This window comes from Lissotriton helveticus, chromosome 4_1 (genome assembly GCF_964261635.1).
Source record: "Lissotriton helveticus chromosome 4_1, aLisHel1.1, whole genome shotgun sequence".
Classification (NCBI taxonomy): domain Eukaryota; kingdom Metazoa; phylum Chordata; class Amphibia; order Caudata; family Salamandridae; genus Lissotriton; species Lissotriton helveticus.
The window spans coordinates 513,647,653-513,674,634 of record NC_136063.1 but is presented as its reverse complement, the minus strand read 5'-3'; the positions used below and the strand labels follow the sequence as shown (position 1 = coordinate 513,674,634).

At 47.3% G+C, this 26,982-nt stretch overlaps 1 protein-coding gene across 1 annotated transcript in view; it reads right to left on the bottom strand.

The window, feature by feature from the left end:
* Positions 1-24,320, bottom strand: part of TPD52 (tumor protein D52) — a 347,528-nt gene extending 323,208 nt beyond the window's left edge. Inside the window, exon 1 of the mRNA XM_078687112.1 lies at positions 24,215-24,320. Coding sequence (XP_078543238.1) covers positions 24,215-24,242 — 28 coding nt within the window. The 5' untranslated portion in view covers positions 24,243-24,320. The remainder of the gene's footprint in view (positions 1-24,214) is intronic.
* Between the last annotated feature and the right edge of the window lie 2,662 nt (positions 24,321-26,982).

The following is a 26,982-nucleotide window of genomic DNA, read 5'->3' as shown; positions in this document are numbered from 1 at the left end:
AGTCCTCTCCCTCCATTGTGCCTAGGTATCCACACCGCTCCACAGGGCTTGGAGGGTGGGTTGTCCCTGTTTGTGTCCCGAGCGGCCCCACTTGGCAGCGGGCCACTCCAGCAGTAAGGACATGGTTATCTTCAGGAGCCAGCGTACTCCCAGACACCTGCCTATTTCCAGAAGCCTAGATGGCTCCACCATTTTGCGCCATTCATTTAAAGGGCTGCTGAGAGCCCATGCCGCCTTTTGCTTGTTCCCAGCTGCCCAGCAATTAGTGGGCAGCTGCACCGTTTAGGACCCTTTTATTTCAGGGGACATGTACACACTCCTTTCGCCCTACCCTGGCCTGCACAGCTGCGCAGCACTTAGTGCCAGCTGCAACGTTTAGGCCCTTCATTGATCTCCCCAGCTGCCCAGCAAGTAGTGGGCAGCTGCCACGTTTAGGTTTGCGCCAGGTGCGCCCCGTGACTGTCGCTGTTTAAACAGCAGCTCTGACTTTATGGAAAGAGGGCATTTGAGCCCCTTATAGATGGCCAGTTGGCCCAGGGGACTTTTAGGGTTTGTAGGGCGCAAGGCCCTAATGTCATTTTAATGTGTACTAGGAAATGTAATGTTTTTGTATGATTTATGCACCTTGATTTATGCTCATAGATGTGCTTATTAGGTTTTACCTTATGTTTTAATTACCTACTGTGGTCTAGGCTTGATTTATTCCCTACTAAATGTTATGTGCCTTTATAGGTTTTACCTACTGTTTTACTTCTACTGTGGTCTACGTTTGATTTATTCCCTACTGCAGGTTATGTGATTAAGTGTGTTTCCTGATGTTTAGGAGATTATGGTTTATCTACTTTTGCTTACGAGGTCGCCTTACGTGTTACTGTGCCTGTTCTGATTTATATTACAGGTTGACGCTGAGTATAGAGTCTGCCAGTGTTCTAAATTCATATGCATTCTTACTTTTTACTATTTCTTTACCAAGTGCTAATTCTGACAGTGGCCCACGTGGCCCTGTCATGTGTAAATAGTCCCTTGTAAATATTGACCGTGCCAGTTGGCACAGTGTACATTGTGTGATTACTATCTGATGTGTTTTTATTCTAATACAAAAGGATATTTTTATATAACCTTGTGTGGAGTTCCTTTTGTGGTGTGCCTAGTGTGGTGTGCCTAGTGTGTTGTTGGGGGTGCGTGCGCAAACACTTAACTCACATAGCCTCCGAGTTTAGCCTTACTGCTCGTGTCACGTTACCAAGGGGGTGAGCAGGGGTTATCTTTGATTTGGCGTGCAACTCCCTTGCCCTGACGTAGAATGGTGGTTTCTGCCTGACTTTGGCGCAAGCCTCAGCCAGCTGGAAATCCCCTTTCTAACACCCCTCCTGCAGGACTAGGATGCTAGGTCGAGAGTGCGGGGACGCAGACTTATAAAGTTTGTTGATCTATACCCAGCTGACCACTTCCTGCCTCCATTTCAGGCCACAGAGCTGACAAGCCTCACTGTACTAGAGTTCCTTTATATCATCAACTTCGGACCACCTGCCACATGATATACAGCACCTTCCCTGCCCCCTCCCTCCTTACAAGCTCTGGAGCATATACTCACGACTCCCTCGCCAAGCAAACTGGTCATTCATCTTTACTCCACCATGAAAGTCACAGCACCCGTGCAGACGCCGGCTGCACACGCCGCCTGGGAAACTGGTACTGAACCCCATCACGGATGCCCAATGGTCCTATTGTCACAGTCGGATGGCGTCCCTGTCCCCCAACTACAAAATACGGTTATTACATTTTAAATTCCTCCACAGGCTATACTGCACCCCGATGCAACTCCATCGCATGGGCCTATCTACGGATGCACAATGTATTAGTTGTGCTGCTCCTCAGACCTCCTTCCTACACCTTGCATGGGAGTGCCCGTGGGTGGCAGACTTCTGGGTTGAGCGACTCTACTATACAAACCATCACTAGCCACTCCCCACCTTGGACTTTCTTGACCACCCGACCACCCTACTGGGCTATGTCAAGGTTGTTCCCTATAGAGATCGTTGCCTCACTGACATGCTTCTCCTTCTGGCTAAACGCCAAATTTCAATACATTGGGGCAGACGGGCAGCCCTCACTACAGAGGCTTGAATGAGGGATGCGACCTACTGCCAAGAGCAACTATCCAACTATTGGGAGCTCATGCCGCTATGATCCCCCCCACGCCACCCCCCCCCCCCCCCCAAGACGTTTGGTAGCCCCTGCTGACCTTCCTGCACCAGAGAGACAAGACCCACTTGCCAGTGGTGGAGACCCTCTCTCCTCCAAGATGCGGAACGTAGAAATAACAAAGGAAGTCCTTCACCCTGTTACCTGAGCAATAAGGCTTGGAAAGCGCACTCTCACTTGTCCAGGCACCGAATGGTCCGGCCACTGTGCATACTCGCACTGGTAATAAATTTGATGTCACTGTGACTGCTGCGATCTCCCTACTGGATGGAGTAAAGTGGTATGCATCATTGTTCTATACCGGTCATATGCTGTCGCCCCCCCCCCCCCTTAGATCTGATGAGGTTGAACAATATTTTTTATTAACAAATGCCAATAAAGAAATCTAAATACAAATATTTGGCTAGGTCGTGTCAGTCAGACTAGGTCCACCCACTCATGAGGTGCTATTTTTATTGGTAGGTCGTGGGAACCGCAGGTGGGGAGAGTTTTGCTGTTCCCCACACTCTTCAACGATGGTTTGATCTTTAAAGATACTTCTGGGTAAGTAAATTGTTGGAATCCTCATAAGCCACACCACCCAGAACTGCGCCAGCTACCTAGCTACCCAGTATTCCAAAATGTTTGGGGTTTTTAGGGTTGCCTAGGTGCAGAACCACACAAGATGTTTTTTTATGTGCCCCAGTGAGGAGCACCGCACTGATTGGATCAGGATAAGAAAAAAATCCACACATTGTCTGGGCTCAATGCTGAGGTACAGACATGAGTATGTGTTTGCCCCACAGAGGAGCCAGGAACAGTTTGGATTTATTCTGAGGCCAATTAGAAATCCAAATAGCGTGCATGCTCCTGGAGCGCAGATACTTTGGCCTGAGCACCACTGAGGACCCAGGTGCAGTTTGGGTTTTTTATGAGGCTAATAAAAAAATCCATTTAGTGGCTGGCTCCCGGCTGGTGCACAAACATGTTTAATCGAGATGTAGGTTTTATTGTCAATCATTTATAGGAAGTTAGAGTCCCTACCGTCTTACACAGAGAAAAGAAGTCTCGTCTTGCAGGGACGGATCGAAAGAGGACTTGTCGAACGTTAAAAGAAGCTGTGTGCGTGCATCCGTGCACTGTAAGATAATACCTGGAAGACAAATATTCAAATTGGCTGCCAGAGTGGTTGTATATAGATGCTAAACTAGACAGATAATAAAGCTGAACTTTACTGAATGCCACAGCTGACCAACCATTTCTCAGTACACAAAGGATGGAGGGACTCTACCTGGGAACAAGCCAGAGGAAAAGACCTGAACAAACCAAGTGTTTGGTCTGCTAGCCCAATACCTGCCAGGTTGTCAAAAAGAATAGCACAGGTGACTGTATCAAATGATGTGTAGAGCTGTAACAGCAGTAGGTCCACAATAAGATTGGGTTCTCTGGTATTCTACAAGTCATCAAGATAAGCTACCAGAACTACCTCCTGACAGGACTTTTTTGAAGAAAAAAAAACGTTATTCAATTTTAAGAAATTAAATCATTCAAATGAACATACACAAGCCCCCATAAAAACCTTGACACATAAAAACAAATTGTCTGTGTTGCTAAAAGTTGCAAGTATAAAAAGGCAGGTCTAACCTGTGAGAAATCAGTAGTTAAAAATAGATGTTTAAAAACGTGCGTCAGAGGGTTTTAAAAAAGGCGCAAATAAGTACGGTGGGCAAAGTATTGCAAATTGAGAGATGATCATAGGAACATAAGGACAGCTCAGAGTGCTTATACCATGTTTTCCTAGGAAACAGCAGTTGATGAAACAGACCAAATCTAAAGTATGTCAATAAACGATCGTAAAAATTTGATATTTCAAGAATAAGATGTGGCTCTATCCCGGGTACTGATTTTACAACACATTTCCTATATGTTGGTTTGGCCAAGGCTGGGGCTTCCCTCTTGACTGCCACCGTGAGGAGAAAGGTCTGCCTCAACCAGGCGATGTCTTGTTTCATGATGCTCTGAGGGTTAGAAAATAACTAAAGTCTCCCAAGGGCTCTAAGATTTTCCGTGATATAAACTAGCCAGGGAATATTGTGCATGCTGTCCAACTTAATAAAATCTGAAATAACTAGCCTATTGAGATGTATTCCTCCCTTCAGCCAGACAGCACACCACAACATGAGAGGTCACACCTGAAACAAATCAGTAATATCGCTCTTCATGTAATATCTCAGTAGGGGTTCTTTGCCCCACCCATGGGAGCGCCCTGAAAAATGTATTCTCCGCCACCGATATTGAGCCTAAATTTGTGTAGCCCCAACTCTCACAACCAAAAATGGATATTGGGATACTCTTAGCTTTGTAGATCTCCAGCATAGTTTTCAATACCTTTTAGGCCCAGTCTGGAAGAGAAATCATTTATTCCAGCACACGTCCTCTTTAAACTTCCAATGTTCTTTATCAAAAGAGGTTGCCAGTTAAGTCCAGAAGTCATTCAAATTCCTAGACAAGTAAAGTATCAACCTTACATAGAATCTGGCACTGCACAAAGAAAGTGTGGCACTTTTCATGTTTTTCGGCGCCAGGACCATCACTTGCAATTTTTTTTATTGGCAAGTAAATCCAGGCTGCCCATGAAATCAACGAAAAGGTCTAAAAGTGTCTGCAGACTTCTGGCAGAGCGGACAATTAAAACAGCATCTTCTGCATATAATAGATCCGGAAAGAATCTGCCCCAGGCTCTTGGGAAATCTTACCCCTTTTCAGAAAGTACCCTGTCTAGGTAATTAACGTATTTGGCAAAAAAAAGGGGGCCAAAATACAACCCTGCCGAATGTTCCAAGTACAAAGTGCTTAGCGCATTCCCCTTTATCTCCGTAACTGAGGCCATCAAACCACGGTGTAGGTCCCAGAGTAAATCCACCACATTAATTCACCCCAATGGACCCCAGCTATGTGCAGAGCTTGACCCTGTTGACCTTATCAAAGGCAGAGCTGAGGTCCATGAAGTGTTCCCCTTTTGGCTCGAATATATTTGTTGATTACAAGATGAATGTTAGGATTCTGCTCCACAGTGCCCCTCCCCAAGCGAAACCCATATTTAATGTCAGACAAGATTTTGTGTTCCTCAGCCCAAGGAGTTAAGCTCTTCAGTATGACCCCGCCTATGATCTTGACCTCAACATCAATTAAAAAGATGGGCCTGTAACAGGAAGTGTGATTCCTGTCCCCCTTCTTGAACACGGGTACAATGATGGAATGGCGCCATGCCTCAGGAAGGGAGCTACTAATTGCGGCATTAATGCATAGGGCAAGGTGAGGGGCCCTTGGCAAGTCAGTGAGTCTACCTAGTGTGATTTTGTCATGGATGTTGCTGATCTACTGACTAATAAAAGCATTAACAATGGTTGAGTACGGGTTTGGTCACCCAGGAATAAAATAGATCCCCTTGGTAGCAGGACATATATAATTTTAGGAAAAAAATGTAGTAGTTAGCTCTTTGCTAATGTATGTGCCTCTAGGGATCTGTGCGGCATCTTCAGTTTGTAATATAACACATGACTACCGCTCTGCTCTAGTAATACAGGTTCTCTGTGAGATGTAAAGGTTGGAACTGTACTGCTGTGCCTACGCAACGTTTCATTGGTTCTGCACAATGTAATAAGGTCATGTGTAGTACTGTGTGAAGCTGAAATTTCAATTAAAAAAAAAAACATACTGAAAGACAGTAACCATACCATGCACACTGGCCACAAATCGACCTGATGGAAAGTGCCAACAACTGGCTTTCCAAGGCTGTCTGCAAGAGCACTCATGCCACCAGCGGATTCAAGAAGCCTCGTCGGTATGGGCCGGAAACCGTGGCTCTCCATAAGATCCGCAGCGATCAGAAGTCTAATAAGCTGCTGATGTGCAAAACTGCCCTCCAGCGCTTGGGGCGGGTCATCGCGCAGGACTTCAAGCCCAATCTGTGCTTCCACAGTTCTGCTTTCGTGACCCTGCAAGAGGCAAGAGAGGCCTAGCTGGTTGGGTTCTTTGGAGAAACCATCCTGTGCGCCATCCCCACCAAGAGGTTCACCATTATACCCCAGTCACACTTCATTTAGCACTGCTTTGATCACATAGTTAGCCCCAGGAATAATGTTCCTAAAAAAAGGCAATTGCTTCCCATAACAAGGGTGACCGTCAACAAACTAGATGATACAGGTAGTCCACAACTACAAAAACCCTCCAATAATAAAAATACTTACAAACAGAATGTTCATAGTTCATTCCTAGCGGACCTATATCCCTCTTTTAGCAGTTACCAAATGTCCACAGGTGAATTAATTTGTAATCTGTTATGCATGCAGCAGGTTTTTAATATACATTTTCGATTGCAATATTAGCATATTAAATAAATTCTACATCTACTAATGCTTTGCCCATTTATTAGGCTACCAGATGTCCACAAATGATTGAATTTGTAATCCATTACGCTTGCAGCAGGTTTTCAATATACATTGGCAATTGGAATATTATCAGAAATTCGATGTCTACTAATGCATTGCCCATTTATTAAGAAAAGAAAGGAAAAACAGAGGTAAAGTTGAGGTTGAGCTATGAAGTTATTGATCCAGGAAAAAAATCAAGTGCGAGTGGGAGCTATGTTTAGGAGGATCCCTTTGATAAAAATCTGTGGGATTCTCAACAACTACTTTTGGTTGGTGGTATATCTTTGCCACTGACATCCTTGCAATCGGTAGTATCATTGGGTCTTCCTTCCTCCAAGCAGAAGATAATCTCTCGTGCTCAAAGAGATTTCTTGTTGGGATCCACAATAAATTGAGTGCTCTGAAAGTGCCTCTTGTCTATTATTCAAGAAACTTTTATGAAAGACTAGACATTGGCAAGATTAAAAAGAAAAAAATTGGATGCATCAAGTGGGCATGTAAAGAATCCATAGCATCCTGTAGTGTGGTCTGGGTTTTTGATCCAGCCACATAAAAACTTTGTGGAATACCCTTCTTCTAAAAAGCCTTCTTGAGATGTAACCCCATGACAAACAAGCTACATATGATCAGAATCTGAGAAGAATAAACAGCTCTAAGTTTCAACACATGTCCGTAACCTAATCTAAGTGAGCTGTACATCGGGCTTTAGTTCTGTAACAAATGGAGTAGTCTGCTCAACATTATTCACAAAGGGCACCCATCTAGATGTGACAGATGAATGAAGTGCAACAGTCAATTTTCACTCAAAGCGGAAGTAGGATGATAGTAAATGTTGCAAATACCTCACTAATCACAACAAAACTGGTTTTAATCGTCCCGTTTGACTGCATCTCAACCATACAAATTAATAAAAAGTGCTGCTTTCCCAGAACCTGTGATCTGGGGCATCTACCAGGTTCAACATACTCAACTTCTCTTTCACAATTTAAAGTGACACAGCCTTGTAAATCAACTCGGAGATGACCCACTTTCATAGAGGTCAAGCCACCAAAATACCATATGTAGAATAAGTGACCCACCAATGTCAACACAACGACACTGTCTGATACTTGTTTTTTCATAAAATATTTTAAGCACAGGGGTAAAATATTCATTTACTACTCTGTTCGCTGTCTGTTCTTACTGCTGCCTGTTAGTATGTGAACCGGTTACACAGAGGATCAAATGTACCAATAAGACAACACTTGATATGGCCCAACGTAAAGCTTAATGCTTGCAGCCTTCCAGTAAAAATGCTGATCGGTTAAGTCTTCAAGCAGCCAGATGCAAAGAAAAGAAAACCTAAGACGAAAACTAGACATCATAAAAAGGAAACACAAAATAGACTATCAATAGAGAAGCAACAGAGTGGAGCAACACAACAGTGTTAATGGAATGTTTGCCTTCTGCTTTTGTATTATCTCAGAAATTAAATATCTGGAATAAAGTTAGGATATGTTGAAACAGAACGTAACCTTCAGAATTCTGGTTTAAGAGGCACAGAAAGGTAAATGAATGCTATAATTATGCTATGCACAATTCCTGAAATTACACCCTTATGCCACTTTGCATAATTAAGAGCCCATGCGCTATAAAACAAAAATTACATAACCGTGGTAAAAATCTTCCACGTGCTCACGGGAATAAAACGTGTGCGGCTGTATGGGGTGCTTTTGTTTAAATGTGTCCTTTCCCTAAAAATGTACAAAAGGACATTTCGCAAATACAAAATTATGCAAATATTCGCACACCACTAATAAATATATTCGTAGCACTACTTTACAAATAATTAAACATTACAACACTAACTTTTGAATGTTTTGCTGGAGTTCTTCATTGAACCGCACCAGCTCACGGTCTTCTGTCCAGCCTCCACTCCTACATACCATTTATTTTGTTTTACTCATTTATAGAGCGCAAGCGAATCATCCCCAGGGGGATCTCTCATCACCTCTCTTCCATACCCTGCCTGAAACACCAATTAGCTGCTTCTTTCACGACAAAGTTGTAAAACTCTGGTCCACAGGGAGGACAACCCATAACACATTTTTCAAATATTGACCAGACACCTTTACATACAGTGAATTTAAACCGATTTCCTTTACACACAGTCGGCGATTTATCCAGAAAATCCGACATGATTGGTCATCATTGAACCAACGTTAGAAGACACAGTTTCACTATCGTGTGAGGTGAAAGGTGGTTCACCGCGACTGCACTGGTACTGGGGTGTTCTTTCTCTCATTGTTTTGACAAGAAAAAAGATCCGTTTGCAAACATTTGCCTAAACACTAACTACATCGAGGCTAGTCTTTGCCTGGAAGAGCTCTGCTGCAGATTATGTGTTGTTCCTTTCAAGAACAGCTAGGAGGCCTTGGGCTGGGATCCCCAGGAAATTTAAGACTTCATTTACAAACAACAGGAAAAGGAGCTTTTGCTGGCAGTGATCATTATTGCAAAGCAGCCCAGCTTCAACCCCTTATTCCTCTCTGCATCTGCAGTTACCCCAGACAGATTTCCAATACGAATTCATCTTCAAATGGAGTAGATGGTTCATCAATCAACAGCCTAGTCCCAGTTTTATCCATGGATCCCTGGCCTGCAAATACCGGTCAGAGTGAACTAACACTTTCTGAAAGTCAGCCAAGGTTCGTGCATTTATTACAAATCCATCCTAGGGGAAGGCTCTGTTCTGTTGGTGAGGGGATTGGGAGTGGGTAAAACCACAGACATGGCTACAAGACCACAATTGCAGTGACTGAGTTCCTCTGCAACTAGTGTTTTGGGGGCTCTCCTACTTCAGATCTGCAAACTGGGACAAGTCCAAACCTTATACACTTCTCAGGGAGGTAGTGTAGGGGAGGACAGAGACTCAGAACTCCACTATCAAACAACAGACACAATTAATCATTGCTCAGCCCAGTGTAGTAGCAAAAGAAAGGATGTTTAACAGCCGTACGGAATGCTGCTCAATTACACAAGGGTACATCTATAAGGTTCAATGAACTCACACACAGGCTCTTAAAGCCCTACACCATCTACAAGGCCCTCCTCCTGCTCGCTTAACAGTGCCCCCAATGTCTATAGAGACTTACCCTCAAGCCAATATTAGACAAGTGCTAGTTTCCTTAAGTTGTAGCCACCTCAGCACTTTGTAGGTCAGTTTGAATAGTTCTTACTCCAAAGAATATCAGGAAAGCATTCTATAGCGCCTTGTCTTTGTGTGTGTTACAGTTTTCCAGGCTCTGTAGGTCGGGCCTTGCATTTACCTCCTCAGCGAATATGCAGCATGCTGGTGTTGGAGAGTTTGTGGGCCGGCTTTCAGGGTCTGCATCACTTGACTGCAGCACTGATCTTGCTCCTCTCTCAGAAACCCCTGCAGGTGTGAGAATGCTGATCAGAGTAGGGGTTGCTCGTATCTGGCAGTTGTGGCCCCAGGGCTGGTCTGTTGGGTGCTTAGTTTTGGCAGATGTACCCTTTGGGCCAGGGCATATCTTCCATTCCAGCAGCATTGGCTCCTCCGAGGATAAGCCACAAGTTGGAAGCAGCAGTGCCAGTAATTCATGCTGCAAGGCATGTTGGTGCTTAGCTCCAAGTTTCTTTACACAGTTTACCACAAGAACCATGCTATGGAAGACAAGAGGAACTTTCATGATATAGGCTGGTCCCCGAGACACCTTTACTTGGCAGTCAGCTTCTTCTGGGTGTTCCACACACTGAGTACACGGATGAGCTTCTCCACCAGGACAGTCTCTCCTCCTGCAGGAACAGGAAGACTCCTTCCCTCTGAGCAAACAGACAGGCTTCTCTGTACTAGGCAGACCCAGAGCTTTCTCAGCATGCTGAGCAAACTTCAGATGGTGTCCCCTCACCTCTGGGAGACTGGCCATCATGCAGACACCAGCCCTGGTCTCTTCGCAGCTCTTCGAGTACTCTATCCAGCACTCCCTTCCTTGCATAAAAAAAACAAAGTGGGATGATTTGGATCCAATTTTTATACTCTGTGGTGTAGCCCCATTTGAAATGTCCTTTTCTGGCTGTAGCGCAGACGCAGTCTTTGTGGAAGGTAAAGGCTTCCACAACATGCAGATTCAATGCTGGCCCAAAGCATAACATGGGCCGAATGAAGTGTGAAGACTCCACGTGGCTGTCATCAGCCTTCCTGAAGTAGCAATAGAGGACAGACAAAAGGGCAAGCCCTGCCTAGAAACTTCTCCACCTTTAACAGAATCTGCTGACTCAGTCCCTCGCCTACTATCTACCACATTGCAGATCTCGGGTAAATCTAAAGAACAACTCCATGCTAAAAGGTAATTGTAGATGTTCTAAGAAGTAGCCCTGTCCCTATAATCCCTCACTTCAGGAACTGGTTCTTAAGCTTTTCCTTCAGAAACGCAAGCAATATACTTTAACTTTCTGAGAAAAGCTGTATCCCTCATTCATCTTTTGCTATGTTCACCGGAGACCATCCAAAATGGATCCCGCTAGCCCCAACATGCATGCTCACACTACACACATTCTCACTATCAGATATGTGTCTCACATAGAAACACACACACAATGTGCATATGCATTAGAGAAGCGCACTAATGCCAGTGCAAGTCTGGGTGCCGCATTAAAGAAGAACTTTTATCTGAATCAGGCCAGTAGGCCTCACTCGTTTGTGAAACAGAAAAAAGGTCCGGTCAGTACATGCCACCACCGCTTCATGTCAACAACTCAGGGCATGGACAGCGCTCCCTTGTCAACAAAAGAGCCACGTCACAGAACCATCTGGAGGCTTTTGTATTACTAGGGACAGACCTAGACCAAAGCATACAGGTTAGACTAGCATATTAGCTGGGATGGTAAAAAGTCAGGCTACCATTTTCATATGAAGTTGGGTCACTCAGGACAAGGATGCTTGTACACAAAGCAGGGGAAATTCCTACCCTAATACTAAGTGAAGGATCAATGAATTGTTAAACCCTACCTAGGAGCACCACGTCTCAGTTTCTTTCACAGACAGCAGCCCTAGGATATCCTTGTGGTCTATATTCCATTGCTTTTTCTCAGTCTTTCTTCTTGCAGGGAAAAGCAGTCAAGGAATCGCTATTAGGGATTTGCAAATAGGTAGTGCCAGTGCATTCCCGCCTATGGATGAAATAGGAAATGGTTTGTATTTCCTAAATTGAGATTTCCTAAGAGGGAATCGCAATTTAAGAAATGAAAAGCCAAGGGTGCCTCTGGCCTTAAGCCCCCGGAGGCATTCCAAATTTCCTAGTGCACATGTAAGTTCACATGTGCACTTCATGTCACAATATTTTTTTTATTTTTAATGCATTTTTTATTTTGCACATGGTTACCATTGACTCGAAGTCGATGGTACTTGCTTTTCCTAAATGTCCAATTCGCATTTAGGAAATGCTTTGTACATGTGCTTTAGGAATCGCAAATAGGTAATCCCTATTTATGACTCCTAAATCACGGTCACAATTTGCAATTTCTACCGTGTAGAAATCGCGATCAGTTTTTGCCCTTTGTACATTTGAACAGGCCATTTAGCATTCCTTAGCGGGCAGAATAGCGATTTGGTCCATTAAGAAATACTAAATGGTTGCATACACCTGGGCCTAAGTGTTTTATATTTTTGTGCGCGTGAGTTACAGCAAGAAATCCACTTAGGGTGTTTGTCAGCATGTGGCTCCCACAGCTTAGATAAATGTGCAGGGAATCACCTCATACAACCTGTTTTCTATTTCGTGGTGCCAAGATCTTTCCCAACACTTAGCACAAGCTACCTACTCACTTTGAAGGGAAAAAATGCAGAAAGAAGGGGGATGTTCCCTATCCAAAAGGTTAGGTGGAGCACTGTAAAGGTGAAAAGGCAATATTACAGTCAAATATTGATTAGAGGTAACATGGGATGCATGGCAAGGACAGCATAAACCCATCAAGCGGTCCTGCGGCACATTCTCCAGTTTGCCTGTCCCTTCGCAATGAAATGTAAAAGGTGTATATGTGGATATATGAAGTGTGAAAATGTATGTAATGATCTGAATGGCCCCTTGCTTGGCCGGTTAACTCTTTAATTCAGAAATAATATGTTCTCCGTTTATTTTGTGAAAATACATAAAGAATGATTGTCGAGTGCCTGGGTGCTGAGCGCATAAGTTAATATGCAGTGGTGTAGTGTTTACAAACAAGGTGTCGACACATCTTTCCTAAAGAATTACTTTGCATGTCACCCACTGAATTCGTGCTGTTAGTCCAAGTTGGGAGTATTTTGTAAAAACACACCTCACCGTTCATTTGTATACCAACTACGTGCTGACACCACAATCATGGACTTGGACAACACACTCCAACAATAATTGGCAGGTGGTATTTCACAGTGTTCTCGTTTTAACCACGTATCTGTGCACAAGTCAGGTCTAAGTCGATCAAGGGTAGTGGAATACTCAACGGGGCAGTACTAAAAGTACCTTACAGGCCTAAAAGAAAACAGAACATTCTTTCTACGGCTCCAAGGCGACGCAAATAAAACAACAATGGCTCTTATTGTAATGTGAATGTGGAAGACTCAAACACAATGCTTCATACCCGCATTTACTACACAGAAAATAGTACCTTTCTTCTTTCCAGAGAGCGGCACACCCTAAAAACCTCACACTGTACCCTCCCAGAGAACGTTTCCTGGTTTTCCATGTCAAGAAAGCCCAAATATATTGTTTTCTCATAGTAATTATGCAACTTACACATTATGTTTCAAGAAAGAACTTTTTGCTAAATGTGCCTTTATGTAATTATCTCCATTCGATAGCAGAAAGATTAAACGGCGCTCTATATAAATGAAGGCAAACAAAGGGCGTGTATTGATATAACGTTGGCACTTCCCAGCCGCGCGCCCTCCGGCTTAAGGTACAACGGGACACGTCTGCTCTTCGCCGCGTGCCAACTGCCTGCGTTTGCACAGTCTCCATTAGCAAGGAATTAGACGCCTTGGCGTTCTGACGCAGCGCCCACCGACTAGCAACCCCTGGCACCGCAGCTGGCCACCGAAGGCCAGATCTTTCAAGTTTTAAAGGGTCCTGGCCAGTTGCATTGGTAACGTGCGTCGCCCCTCAGGCCTTTGGGGCATCAGCCATATGGATAAAGGCAAAGCATTAAAAAATAAACACAATAATGCAAAACATTGGGAAACAAACAGTGCACACGTCAATTTTCTTCTGAGTAATTAGATATTGTGATTTCTTTTCTACTGCCAGAGATATCAACCAGACCTATTCAGTTTATCATCATTCCACTTGCGTGCAAAATTGTAAAATATGTTAACCTTCTGCATCTTAAAATGTTGCTGACAATAACACACTTATTTGTCAACAAAACTGGTCACATCAAATGTCTCTGAACAAAAAAATTAAACAATTTGGTAAACAAGTACTATCCAGTCAAACCTAAAAATAGGGTTTTACGTGGGGTGGGTCCCTACAGGTTTCAGACCTGGCACTAATGAGAAAATGACACATAAAAAGGGTCCCTAGCGTGCCCTAGATTCACGTCCATCGCTTCACAGGAAAAAATATTGACTGATTTCTCAACAGTGACTGTAAAAACCATTGAGGTAATCTACAGCAGGGTTGAGAGTCCTCTGAAAACATCACGTTTACTCAATCTTGCATTTCCTAAGAATTTTTGCTTTTTCCAGAATATTGGTTATATATCTTTTTTTCATGCAGCATATTGTCCTTGTATAGAGCATACTGTGAACTGGGTCGCTTCTTGGAGTCTGGGTTATGCGCGTTTATAATGGGCTACGACAGGTGAGTGGGTGCGGGGCAGGTGGTTAAGTGAAAGTTGTGTGTGTTTTTTTGTTTTAAGGGATTGCTTTGTGGAATTTGCTCTTTTTCGATCTACAAGAGACTCCGGTCTCAATCTCGAATATTTCGAGCAAGGCCCACAGTGCTTCAGAGACTAGTTCTGCAGCAAACAATGAGTGTGTGAAACTGATAAAGAACACACAATACACAGAGCGCCATGAGTGGCGGGGATAGCGATAGCACTCAGTACTGCGGACACGTTTACATATGGATAGTGAGGGCGGATAAGGGGGGCTTGGGGGGGGGGCAGCCGACCGCAGGGAGGTCCCCACCCCCGGGCTGATTGGGAGGGGCTGGTGGGGGGGGGTTGCATCAGGGCACCGGCCTTGGGCTGGTTTTGGGCTGGTTTTGGGCTCCCTCGGTTCCTACTGGGGGAGCCCAGCTATATATCCCTCTGGCCCCTCCTCCCGGCCACCATTTTAGGTTGAATGACCTGGTGGCCGGGAGCTCATTAGTTAGATTGGAAATTTTGATAGTTAATTGAAAATTTTATTGATCACTGTGCGAGTTTTGTGGTGTTATTCGACATGTCTGGGGAGGATTATAGAGTTCTTGAGGCGATCCGCCTTCTCAGTGAGGCTGGACGCCTGGACCTGGTTCTAGGTGATGTGCCTGGCGCGGCGCGTCCTCGGAGACAGGCCTCGGCGCGTGTGGCAGCGGTGGTCGCGGCGTGTGGATCGCCGAAGAAGTCGCGGAGGGAGTCGGTGAGTGAGAGGGGCCGCCCGCGCTCTAGGAGAGCGGCCCCTGGTACTGTGTCGCGTGAGGGGGCGGAGACGGTCGCGCTGCGCGAGGCGGCAATGGAGGAGGTTGTGATGCCGGCTCCCCTGGTTTCTGTGGGGCTGCCGGTGCGGTCGCTTTCGGTCCCCGCTGCCAGTGGCAAGCGGGCCGGGAAGCGCGGAGGCAGGAAGCGTTCGGCTTCTGCCTCCGTTTCGCATGACGCGGACTTACTGAGGGGGGAGTTGGCGGTTGACGCGCATGCGCACGTTGTTTTACCCGGGCCTCGCGCTGGCGGTGAGGATGTGTTGCCGGCTGTTGGGCCTAGTGTACAGTCTATTGACCCTGTAGCTTTGGGGGATCGGGGGGGGGGGACTGGCGGTGACCCCGCTTGTATGCGCAGGGGCTGGTGGTGATCGCTTCTCGACGCCGGTCCGTTTCTCTGGGGAGGTGGTGCATGTCAGTGATGTGGGTGGTGATTCAGTACAGACGGCTTTTGTGCCTTATAGCCCCCTGTTGTTTTCCCCCCCTGCTTCAACCCGGGGGGAGGTTTTTTCTGTGCTCAGTGGTTCCGTGGGGGAGGGGGAGTGGGCACAAATGGAGAGGAGGGCAGGGGCAGGCTTGTTAGGTGAACGGTCTGGTCGTGTTGTGTTGGGTGATGCACAGGAGGCTGGCGTGGGGCTGGTTGGGCCTTCTGGGGGTGGTGCTGCTGGTGTTTATTTGCAGGTGAGTGGTGATGGGCAGGTGGGTGTTAGATCTTGGGAGGGTTTGGATGTTTTTCCTTCCTGGGCGGAGGGGATTCGTGATGCGGGCAGGGCTGCTCCTGTCCAGGGCACTGATATGCTGAGTGGTTTTGGGGGCACTTTGAGTTTTCCGGGTTTGCCTGTTGGGGGCAGATCGCTTGGGAGGTTGGAGCCGCCCCGCTCGGATATTCAGCAGGGAGGGCAGGGTGGAATGGCTTCGGGACCTGCTGAGATTGTTCAGGAGTTGTTGAACTGGAGTAGTGGTGGTGAGGACGTGGAGCCTTCCCCTCCTCGGCGGGGGTTGTCGGTTCAATCTAAGGGGTCTGTTTTTCAGGAGGTTGGTGAGGTGCAGTTTCAGGGTTCTGGATTTTGTATGGCTAGTGGTGTGGATAGTTTTGTCCGTTCTGGTAGTAAGGGTCCCGGCACATCAGTTCGGCCTTTTCCTTTGCAGGTCGGTGAGCGTCGTGGAGAGGCAGACTTGGTAGGGTGGAGTGCGGCCCAGTTACACCGAGGAGAAGGGAGGGTGGAGCCTGGCGCGGCATACCCCGTACCGGCGAGGGACCCCGGCGTGGTCAACGTAAGCAGGTCAGGCGCGACCTCGTTGGCCCCAACGTCTTCATTACAGGACCTCGGCGCGGTCAGCAGAAGCAGGTCGGGCGCGGCCTCGCTGGCCCCAACTTCTCTTTCTACAGGTATCGGCGGGGTCGGCAGAAGCGGACCCGGCGCGTCCTCGCTGGCCCCATTGTCGGGTTCTCTGGATATCGGCGGGGTTGGCAGAAGCAGGACCGGCGCGTCCTCGCTGGCCCCACATGTTTCTTCTCATCAACAAAGGAATTCATCGTTGGTTAAGTTGTACAAATCTGGTCAACGTTCGGGGGAGTACAGACGGGTCCAGTCGGCTCCCCCGCCTACAATGTCGGTACGGGCTGGTAAGGCCCGGGTTGGTTTCAGAAGTCCGGCTAAGGTGTTGGATCCTCCTCGGTTGGAGGAATCTTTGGTTTTAGATTATGATGAGGAGAGCCCTGAGGAGGGCGAGATACGTGCTGAGGGTACAAGGGGGGGGCTTTTTCACGCTTCTGATGATGTTTTACAGGCACCGGTGGTGGTGCGTCCGAGAGCTACAGTTTCCAGACCAACTCGAGAGAGCGGCCCCGTGGTGAGGGTTCCTCGGTCAGGCGTTGATGTTGAACAGATGGCATGGAGAGAGAGGCCGGCCCAACTGCCTTTATTGAATCCAGGTGAGCTTGCTGGGCCGCGGGACAAGCCATTGATGGTTTCTGTTGGAACGGGGGGGGGATCCTCCTTCAGAGGGTGTGGATCTTAAGCTCCACAAGGGTCGTTATGTTAAGGATCAAGGAGTGGGTACGAATGACGGGGGGGTGGGTTCTAAGGTGGATTCCGGGACTGTTACGGAGCCCATGGAGGTAGGTAAGGACCCCCCACACAGCAAGGAGCTTAAAATAAAGAAATTGCCTTACATGGGCGTCACAAAACCTTTGGGCGCTCATTTAATGCTGTCTACTAAGGAAAGGATTTGGAAAGGGGAGTACGTTGAATTATTGAAGCTTTTACATAGGGAGGTTAGGTCTAAGGAGGGGTCTAAGGAGGAAGAGTATGAGTTGGCCAAGCGCCCAAAGGTTCCTTTGACCATAGAAAACTGGACAGCGGCATTTCTTATATACGCTAGTGTGTATTGTGAGAAATTCCCTGAGCGCTGTGTGGCACTTTTTAAGTATATGGATGTGATCAGGAAAGCGCAGATTACTGGCAGTGGTTATGCCTGGTCACAGTATGATGAGGAATTCCGGGCTCGGATGGCTTGGGATCCTGAAGCGAAATGGGGGGAGTTGGATAATGACTTGTGGCAACACACTATGGGAGCCTCGGCAGGTGGTAGGACAATTTTCACAGCTAGTGGGTATCCATTACCTTCACGGCCCTTTCAGGGTAGGCCCACTCGGGGAGGGGTGGGTGCAGCTGTGTCAGTCCAACCTGCCAATGGGACATGTTGGGATTTTAACAGAGGATATTGCCCAAGAGAGTATTGCAAATTTCGACACGAATGCTCCCAATGTGGTAAACCGCACCCGCTGTCCAAGTGTTGGGGGCCTCGGGTTACAGGGGGTAGACAGTGGTCACAACAGACAGCCAATGCCCCTGCTCCTGCACAGCAGCCTCAACCTTACAGGGGGGGGAAGAACTCTTCTGGAACTGGGCCCAAAGGCTCATACGCCAGTTAATCCTTTTCACTTGGCTGTGGCTCTGAGGGGCTACGGGAATGTCGAGGCTGCTAAGTTGTTGTTGGATGGTTTTCAGGAAGGTTTTCGTTTGGGTTACACAGGGCCGCGGTTGCGGCGGTGGTCAAAGAATCTGTTGTCGGCCAATGAACATCCAGAGGTGGTGCAAGACAAATTGGATAAGGAAGTGCGAGAGGGAAGGATGGCGGGTCCTTTTGATGATTGGCCCTTGGAAAATCTTATTGTCTCCCCAATTGGTGTGGTGCCTAAGAAAGAGCCTGGGCAATTTCGTTTGATTCAACATTTGTCATGGCCGGAGGGCTCATCAGTTAACGATTTCATTGATGGTGAGGCTGCTTCAGTGTCTTATTCTTCAGTGGATGTGGCCATGGCCCTGGTTGTATCTGCCGGCACTGGTGCGGCGATGGCAAAATGTGACATCAAATCGGCATTCCGTCTATTGCCTGTACATCCTGGGGATTGGGATCTTTTGGGGATTCAATTTCAAGGGAAGTGGTATGTGGATAAGGCTCTGCCAATGGGTTGTTCCATATCCTGTGCGTTATTTGAGACCTTTAGCACATTTCTCCAATGGTTTTTCACCGACACGTCAGGACATCAGCTTGTGACTCACTACCTGGATGATTTCTTTTTTGTGGGTGCTCCCAATTCCTCAGCATGCCAGAATGCTTTGCGAACATTCCAAACTTTGATGGAATTTTTAGGTGTGCCATTGGCACCGGAAAAGACAATGGGCCCCTGCGCGACCATGTCTTTTTTGGGTATCGAGATTGATTCTAATGTTATGGAGGCACGTTTACCAGTGGATAAAAAAGAAAAGATGTTGGCCCTCTTACATGTTATGTTGAACAAGGCAAAGGTGACAGTGAAGGAAGTTCAGGTGCTGCTGGGCCATCTTAACTTTGCTTGTAGGGTGGTCAGGGCAGGTAGAACTTTTTGCAGGCGTTTGGGTAGAGCTCTGTCTGGTCAGTTTTTACCTCACCATCACGTTCGCTTGTCAGCAGGTGTTAAGGAGGACCTGCGGATGTGGGTAGCCTTTCTGCACTCTTTCAATGGCATTCCTCTGTACAGAGAGGAGAATTGGATTTGGGACGTCCAAATTTTTTCAGATGCTGCTGGCAGTGATGGTTTCGGTCTTTACTGGCAGGGCAGATGGTGTGCGGAACAGTGGCCTGCTGCGTGGAAGAACGGAGGCAGGAGTATTGCCTTCCTGGAGCTTTTCCCTGTGGTGGTGGCGTTGACTTTGTGGGGTCAGGAGCTTTCTCACAAAAAAGTGCTGTTTCGAATTGATAATAAGGCTGTAGTGGACGTTATCAATCGGCAGTCGGCCAGGGATGCTCACATCTTGAAGCTCTTGCGAGTCTTTGTGTTGGGGTGCTTGACGTATGACATCAGTTTTAAGGCCTTACACATTCCTGGGGTGGACAATGACATTGCGGATGCTTTGTCTCGTTCACAGTGGGAGAGATTCCATGGGCTAGCCTCGGAGGCGGACAGGACGCCGACCCGCATGCCGGAACATCTGTGGACTGTAGGCGAGACAGGGTCTTGCAGCTGGTGGTAGGTTCGCTTGCAGTTTCCACTAGGACGGCGTATGAATTGGCCTGGAAAGAGTTTTTAGAATCTGGGGCCGGCTGGCGCGCTCCGGGATGGAGACGATCTGAAGATGTGGTACAGTTCATTCTTCACTTGATAGACAGGGGGCTGACACGGGTGACGATTGCTGGAAAATTGGCTGGTATTGCGTTCATGGGCAAATTGCTGTGGGGCTATTCTCCTTCGGCAGGGGAGGTGGGTAAGCGCATGCTAGAAGGTTGGTCTAGGGAGAGGGGTAGGGAACATATGGTTCGCCGACCTTTGTCTTGGCAGACGTTAGCCCGAGTTTTGCAGGTTTTGCCCTCTGTTTGTCTGAATGGGTTTGAGGTTTGTCTGTTTTCTACTCTTATGGTCTGGATGTTTTTTGGTGCTTTCAGAGTTTCTGAGTTACTGGGGTCGAAAGTTACGTTTGGGGTGGGGTGGGAGAATGTTCGATTTTTAGAAGCGGGGTTGCACATTTGGTTGGCTCGAGCAAAAACTGATCAACACAGCAAAGGGAGGGGCATCTGGCTGGAAGCTTCTTCCCCTCCTGAGACGTGTCCTTTGGGGTGGGCCAGGCGTTTGCGGGACTGTTCGGGGGCCGCCTTGGAGGGCCCTGTTTTTCGACATGTGGATGGTTCCAGGGTGACGGAGTACCAACTGCGCATGGTTTTGCGTAAAGCGCTGCGCTTCCTGGGCTTGGATGAGACACAGTATGGTACACATTCTTTCAGGATTGGGGCAGCTACAGAAGCCCATAACAGGGGTTGGTCGCAGCAAGACATTATGTCTCTGGGGCGTTGGTCCTCCAACTGTTTTAGGCGCTATGTGCGTACTGATCCTGTTATGGCGCCTGCGGATGATAGTTTTTCTTGAGTTTGATGCTGCTTTTCTTTTTCAGGTTCAGTGGCCGGCCCCCGTTCTACTGTCATGACGATCTGGATAGTGGGACATTCCTTCATTAGGCGCGCGGAAGATCAAGCTATAAGAAGCTATTTTGGTTCCACACTTGGTTTTAATTCTCGTCTTTTTCATGTTGTATGGAAGGGGAAGGAAGGTATGATCTGGAGGGAGCTTATCCCGGCCTTGAATTCTTGGTTGGTGGGAGGTGTTTGTCCTGACGTGCTGCTCTTACACCTTGGGGAGAATGACCTTTGCGGGGTGAAAGGGGTGGTTTTATTGAGAGCGATGAAGAAGGATCTTTCTCTTATTCGTCAACAATGGGCGGGTTGCCATGTTTTATGGACAGAATTAGTTCCTAGAAGAACCTGGAGGGGTGCGATCAAGCCTAGGGCAGTTGATAAGGCGCGAAGGAAGTTGAATCTGGAGGTTTCCCGTTTTTGTAGAGATCTGGGTTTTGGGCGGGTGTCCCATAAGGACATCCGTTATGACAATGTGGAATTCTTTCGCGGCGATGGTGTTCACTTATCTCGTATGGGGATGGATTTATATCTCTTGGAATTGCGAGAGGTGCTCTCCAGGTGTTTGAAGATTCAACATTTCTTGGGTTGAGGTTCTGGTTCTTTGGTTGGTCGGTTTTGGGGGGCAGAAAGAGAGGAGGGTAATTCCTTCCCCCTCTTTTCTGGGTGGCGGAAATTGGGCGTTATTGGTCAGCAGGGACATGAAGCTTGTTGGGTTTTTGCTAAAGTTGGGCTATGGCTGGAAAAGTTTAAATAGTTGTTTCGTGGGGTGGTTACAAGGTTTTGGGTAATGTAAGTTGTTGGTGGGTAAGTTTTGCAATGTGATGTTTTGCGGTGGGTTGGGATGATATTTAAATGATTATCAGGTTTTGGTATTGTTTGAATTGTAATTATGTTGTGCTGGGTGGGGGCGGGGTTTGTGACGTGTTAGGGGCGGGCCTGACGTTTGGGGTTGTAAGGTAACATCCTATTTAGTGAGGACTAGTTTTGTGAGGCGGTTGCCAGGTTGGTATTGTTGTAAATATGCACCTGTTTCAATAAAAGCGGCCTTTTGCACACTTTCAATTTGTCTGGTGTCTGCTCACCCCCCCTCACCCCTCCCTCCCAAAGGGGGCTTGGGGGGGGGGGCAGCTGACCGCAGGGAGGTCCCCACCCCCGGGCTGATTGGGAGGGGCTGGTGGGGGGGGGGTTGCATCAGGGCACCGGCCTTGGGCTGGTTTTGGGCTGGTTTTGGGCTCCCTCGGTTCCTACTGGGGGAGCCCAGCTATATATCCCTCTGGCCCCTCCTCCCGGCCACCATTTTAGGTTGAATGACCTGGTGGCCGGGAGCTCATTAGTTAGATTGGAAATTTTCCCTCCCTCCCTCCCTATTCTCAGTTAGGTTTTTCTCTTATTTTCCCCGGGTTTTTTATTTATTTATTTATTTTCATTATTTATTTGTTTTATCTTCCATATGTTTAGGGTCTTTTGTCGGAACAGGTGGATATGGGGTAACAAAACATGTTGTTCATTGTCGCTTGGAACAGGTGCCGTGCGGAAATTGGGCGTTATTGGTCAGCAGGGACATGAAGCTTGTTGGGTTTTTGCTAAAGTTGGGCTATGGCTGGAAAAGTTTAAATAGTTGTTTCGTGGGGTGGTTACAAGGTTTTGGGTAATGTAAGTTGTTGGTGGGTAAGTTTTGCAATGTGATGTTTTGCGGTGGGTTGGGATGATATTTAAATGATTATCAGGTTTTGGTATTGTTTGAATTGTAATTATGTTGTGCTGGGTGGGGGCGGGGTTTGTGACGTGTTAGGGGCGGGCCTGACGTTTGGGGTTGTAAGGTAACATCCTATTTAGTGAGGACTAGTTTTGTGAGGCGGTTGCCAGGTTGGTATTGTTGTAAATATGCACCTGTTTCAATAAAAGCGGCCTTTTGCACACTTTCAATTTGTCTGGTGTCTGCTCACCCCCCCTCACCCCTCCCTCCCAAGGCCTGTAGGTCATATCTAGTCAAACCATTTGCCTGCTGCGACTCCACAGACAACACAGTTTCCAGCTCACCCCCACTCGTGATTAATCATCTCATACCTGCACCATGCCTTACACACAAGTTTTTAATCAAACTTGAAAGTCAGAGGTGAGACACCACGTGTCATAAGCACTGCTGAAACAGACTCACAATAAAAAGTGAACTTTAATAATGCATTTAGAGGCTTCCTCATGTCCAAAGCAAGCAGATGTTCATTTTTGTACGACCCTGTTCGGTCTCCTAATAAAAGACCCATATAGCAACTTCTAAAATACCTCAAAATCGTAGGATAAACATAATACACATTTTTAGTCGATGCATTATTGCAAGGTTTCTGCTAAACCAATTTAGTTTCAGACCATAAACAAGCCAACCAACATGAACGCTGCATGCCTTATTTTGATAGTTGTTCACAAACTCTACATAAACCCAGAGCAGCCATCAATAGAGGCCATCGCATGAGGCGCTTAAGGCGAGTTGAAAATGTTATAAAGTCTACTGCGAGCCAATAAAAATGACAGTCAAGTTCCTAATATTAGAGTCACTGTTGCCAGGGGACCATAAACATCCATAAGCTATTACGAGAGACAGATATTTCAAAATGTTGTTCTTACTTAAGGAAACATATAAGTGCCTTCTCTCTTATATGACATCCCTGGACAAGACACACAAGCATGACGTCATTAGCTACTGGGTCATAAGCGAGCACTGCGTAAAATCAGGAGTCTCGTGAACTTTCAGGTCTACAGGCTTCGTTATTAATTTTCTTTAAGAGTTCCTGTTCCTCTTTTGTGCTTCCGGCAGTGCCACTAGATGTACAGTAAAATGCGCTATATTTATGACTAAAGAAGTTATCATAGGTGCATGTGAAGATAAACATAACAGTATTGGGTTCAAACACGCATTGAAAAAAATGTTTTTAAGCGTGTGTCTTGTCTTTCAGAAAACTTGTGTGGACAAGAGGGGCAGAGGGTTTACCTCGCCCTAAACCTGTCAGTGGATGAAAAGCAGCCTGTGGGGCGGTAACCTCACGCAGAGAGTGATGGTGCGGGTGGATTAAATACCTTTTCTAGGTTCGGGGATACTGTACGGGAGGCAAACAGGGAAGGACACCTATCCTGCTTTCTACTCCGCGCTTAGTTTCCGATAAAAAGGCGAATATTACAGATTAAAAAACACCTTTAATGAGAGATGAGTTTAGTTGGGCTCTATGCCAGGAATGTGGATGAATCTGGAGCGAAAAGTAAACGGAGCAGCCAGTCACCAGGGGCGGGGGCAGAGGGGGCGAGGAAGGGACTCTCCCAGGACTACGGTGGGAGAGGTGCCAAACCCCTCTGAGCACATGACTCTAGTCACCGCCGACCCACCCGAGTCTAGAAAGTGAAAAGCAGAGCCCAAGCCTCCGACAAAGTATTAAAGTGCACCAAGGATCTGGGTTACACCGCCGTGCACACCCCGCCCTGCCGGGTCACACACACCTGGCTCGGCTCCGCCGTCTGCTTCCATGTCCTCTCGTTTCTCGCTCTCTCGACTGTGCGAAGGCAACAGGGACAATTCCGCCTCTCTCTAGCTCTGCCCTTGCCTTGGTGGGGGACACGCCTTACGCCCGCCCCCTGCCCCGCCCCATCATGGCGACGGCTGGGCCTGCTAGTGGGGCGAGATGTTGGTCCTCAGCTGGGGTTAAGACCTCCCTGTCAGTGATGAATCTATGGTCATTGTGTGTACGGAAACGTGTTAAAAAAACAAAACAAACTGCTTAAAAGGAAAAGTCCCCAAACACGTTGGGGAAAAAAACCTGTTCTTCCTCCTGCGTAGCTAATCAGGGGTTCCACCTGGCCATGACCAATTTATAGCTGCCAAGTTTTCAATTACATTGTGTGTGACATTTCCATACCTGGAATGTGTTTATGTGTGACATTTTACTTCCTAGGGATTCACTCTTTGAATGACACCTTACCTTGGCTGCAATAAAGCATATACATACAGGTGATGATGGCACATGCACCCATCAGAACTAAGGCGCCTCATAGTGATGGGGGCAATCTGCTTATCAGCAGACTGGCTATTGCGCTATGTAGCGCAGGGACACAACACACCACACACTTTGTGATAGCTCAGGAGCTGAACCATGTGGAGTTCCTCCCCTTTTATTAACCCCTGTGAGCCACGCCTGGCCCACGGATGAGGTGCTACAACAGTATTCGATTACGTCACCGGACAACAGGGTGCTAACCTGTTACATCCCTTCCCAGGTTAGTCCTTGAAGATAGTCTTAATCAGCTAGCACACAAAGTCCTGAAGCCGCGAGCTTGGCTGAGGGTTCGATCTGAAACTGTAGCGATGCTTGCAATTACGGATCGGTGGGTCACGCCGTGAAGTCATGCTCGATGGTGGGTCTGATGAGGGTTCTCCATACTCATACTCCTGTTCGCTGGCTTGATTGTGGTCAGAGTTCCGTGCCAACTAAGGAGGGGACTCCGAGACCGGTCCGGAAGAGGTAAACTGAACTTCCTTGACCCAGGAGATATTACAGGAGACTTCCTCCCCCTTGTCGGGCCAGTACCATAGTGCCTCTCTTGGCCACGACCGTCCAGGTTCTTGGTTCATGGGTGGTTTTAAACTTCCCACCTGGGCGTCGATTCTTGATAAGCACTGTCGCACCGGGTTGTGGCGGTCGTTGCACAGCCTGGCAGCGCGTGCTAGCCCGGTCATTCCTTCGCTTCATCCTTTCCTATGCTGCGTAAGCTAGCTCGGTCATTTGTTGTGTTTATAATACTTGTGTCCTCCCCTGGACACCGTACCAAGTGTGCATTCTAGTGTCCCTGTGCGGACACCATACTGGCAGTGAGGTCATCAGCTGGAACTGTTACATCTGACAGTTATCAGCTGATCACCGGGCTGACAGGTAGTTCGCTCCGACATCTGTAGGAGCATTCGTGTTGGCATAAATAAATACAGAACTTACTTCAATCTGTGTATTCAGATTCTTAACAAGACTGGCGACGAGAGCCAACACGGAATCCACGCGCCAAGAAGGAAAAGAAGAAATTAAAATCTACCAGCAGTCGGATTTAAGGAAATTCTATACTTAAAAAAAAAGAACTAATTTGAGAAAAGGTACAAGAGAAAATAATTGTATATCACAGCGGGAAAAATTGCAGATAACGCGCTACAGGTACATATTGAAAATTTTAGTATTAAATCTTTTTATTGCAAGAAATATCACAACAGAAACATCGGCTCGTACTGCAAGTGGCGCAGACCTCCCCCGATAATGCCAGCAAGTGAGGAGGCCCAAGCTGCGCCCAGTTCAATCAGTGTATTACACAGCAAGTCGCCTACAACCCAACTGGGCCGGCCGCGTATTTAGGGTTCGGGAGCCATCATCAAAAGTGGTGTGCCATAGAGTGGAGCCATAACAAACCCAACTAGTCCCCCCTTTGTCAGTGACAGCTTCTCCATCCCAAGAACCATCCAGAGCCTATGCAACCACCCAAGTTGCGTCGGGGGCTGAGTGTCCCTCCAGTGTGCCACAATGTTCTGTACTGCCGCCCCAAGCGCGATCGCTATGAGCCTCCCTCTTAAGGATTTCAGGGGGTACATCAAGGCATTAGGGAGGCCAAGCACCACATAGGTAGGGAACCTAGGGAGCTGGGTGTCTAAGTGTGTGTCGATTAAGTCAAGTATGGCCGACCAGTAGGGTTGCAGCTCCACAGCAGATGTTCTAAGGTGCCGAGCTCCCTGCATCCCCTCCAGCAGCGATCAGTGACTCGGGGGTCCCAGCGGTGTATGCGTTCAGGAGTGTGATACCAGTATGTGGCTACTTTAGTCAACGTTTCAGTTAGGCCCATATGGTAGGCCGAATGGCGAGCCCTATGGTATATGCCTTCCCATTCTTTGTGCGTGAGTGTCCTCCCCAGGTCTCTCTCCCATCTGACCCTCACCGCATTGTAGGAGTGAGTGTTAGTGAGTAGAAAGTGTTGATATAGGTCTGAGAGTAGTTTCTTATCAGAGGTACGTGTCAGCAGCCATTTTTCATAGGGCGTGAGGAGTCGCTGTGCACTGGGTTGAATGGATGGATGAAGCACCCAATGACGGACCTGAAGGTATGGCAGGCGGTCGGATTCTGGAATGCCATAATCCTCTCTCACTTTTGGAAAGGAGAGGATACCGCTGGGGTCAAACATGTGGCCGATCACCCTGCAGGATGTCGACCTCCAGGCAGTAAACGCCTGAGGGTCAAGAC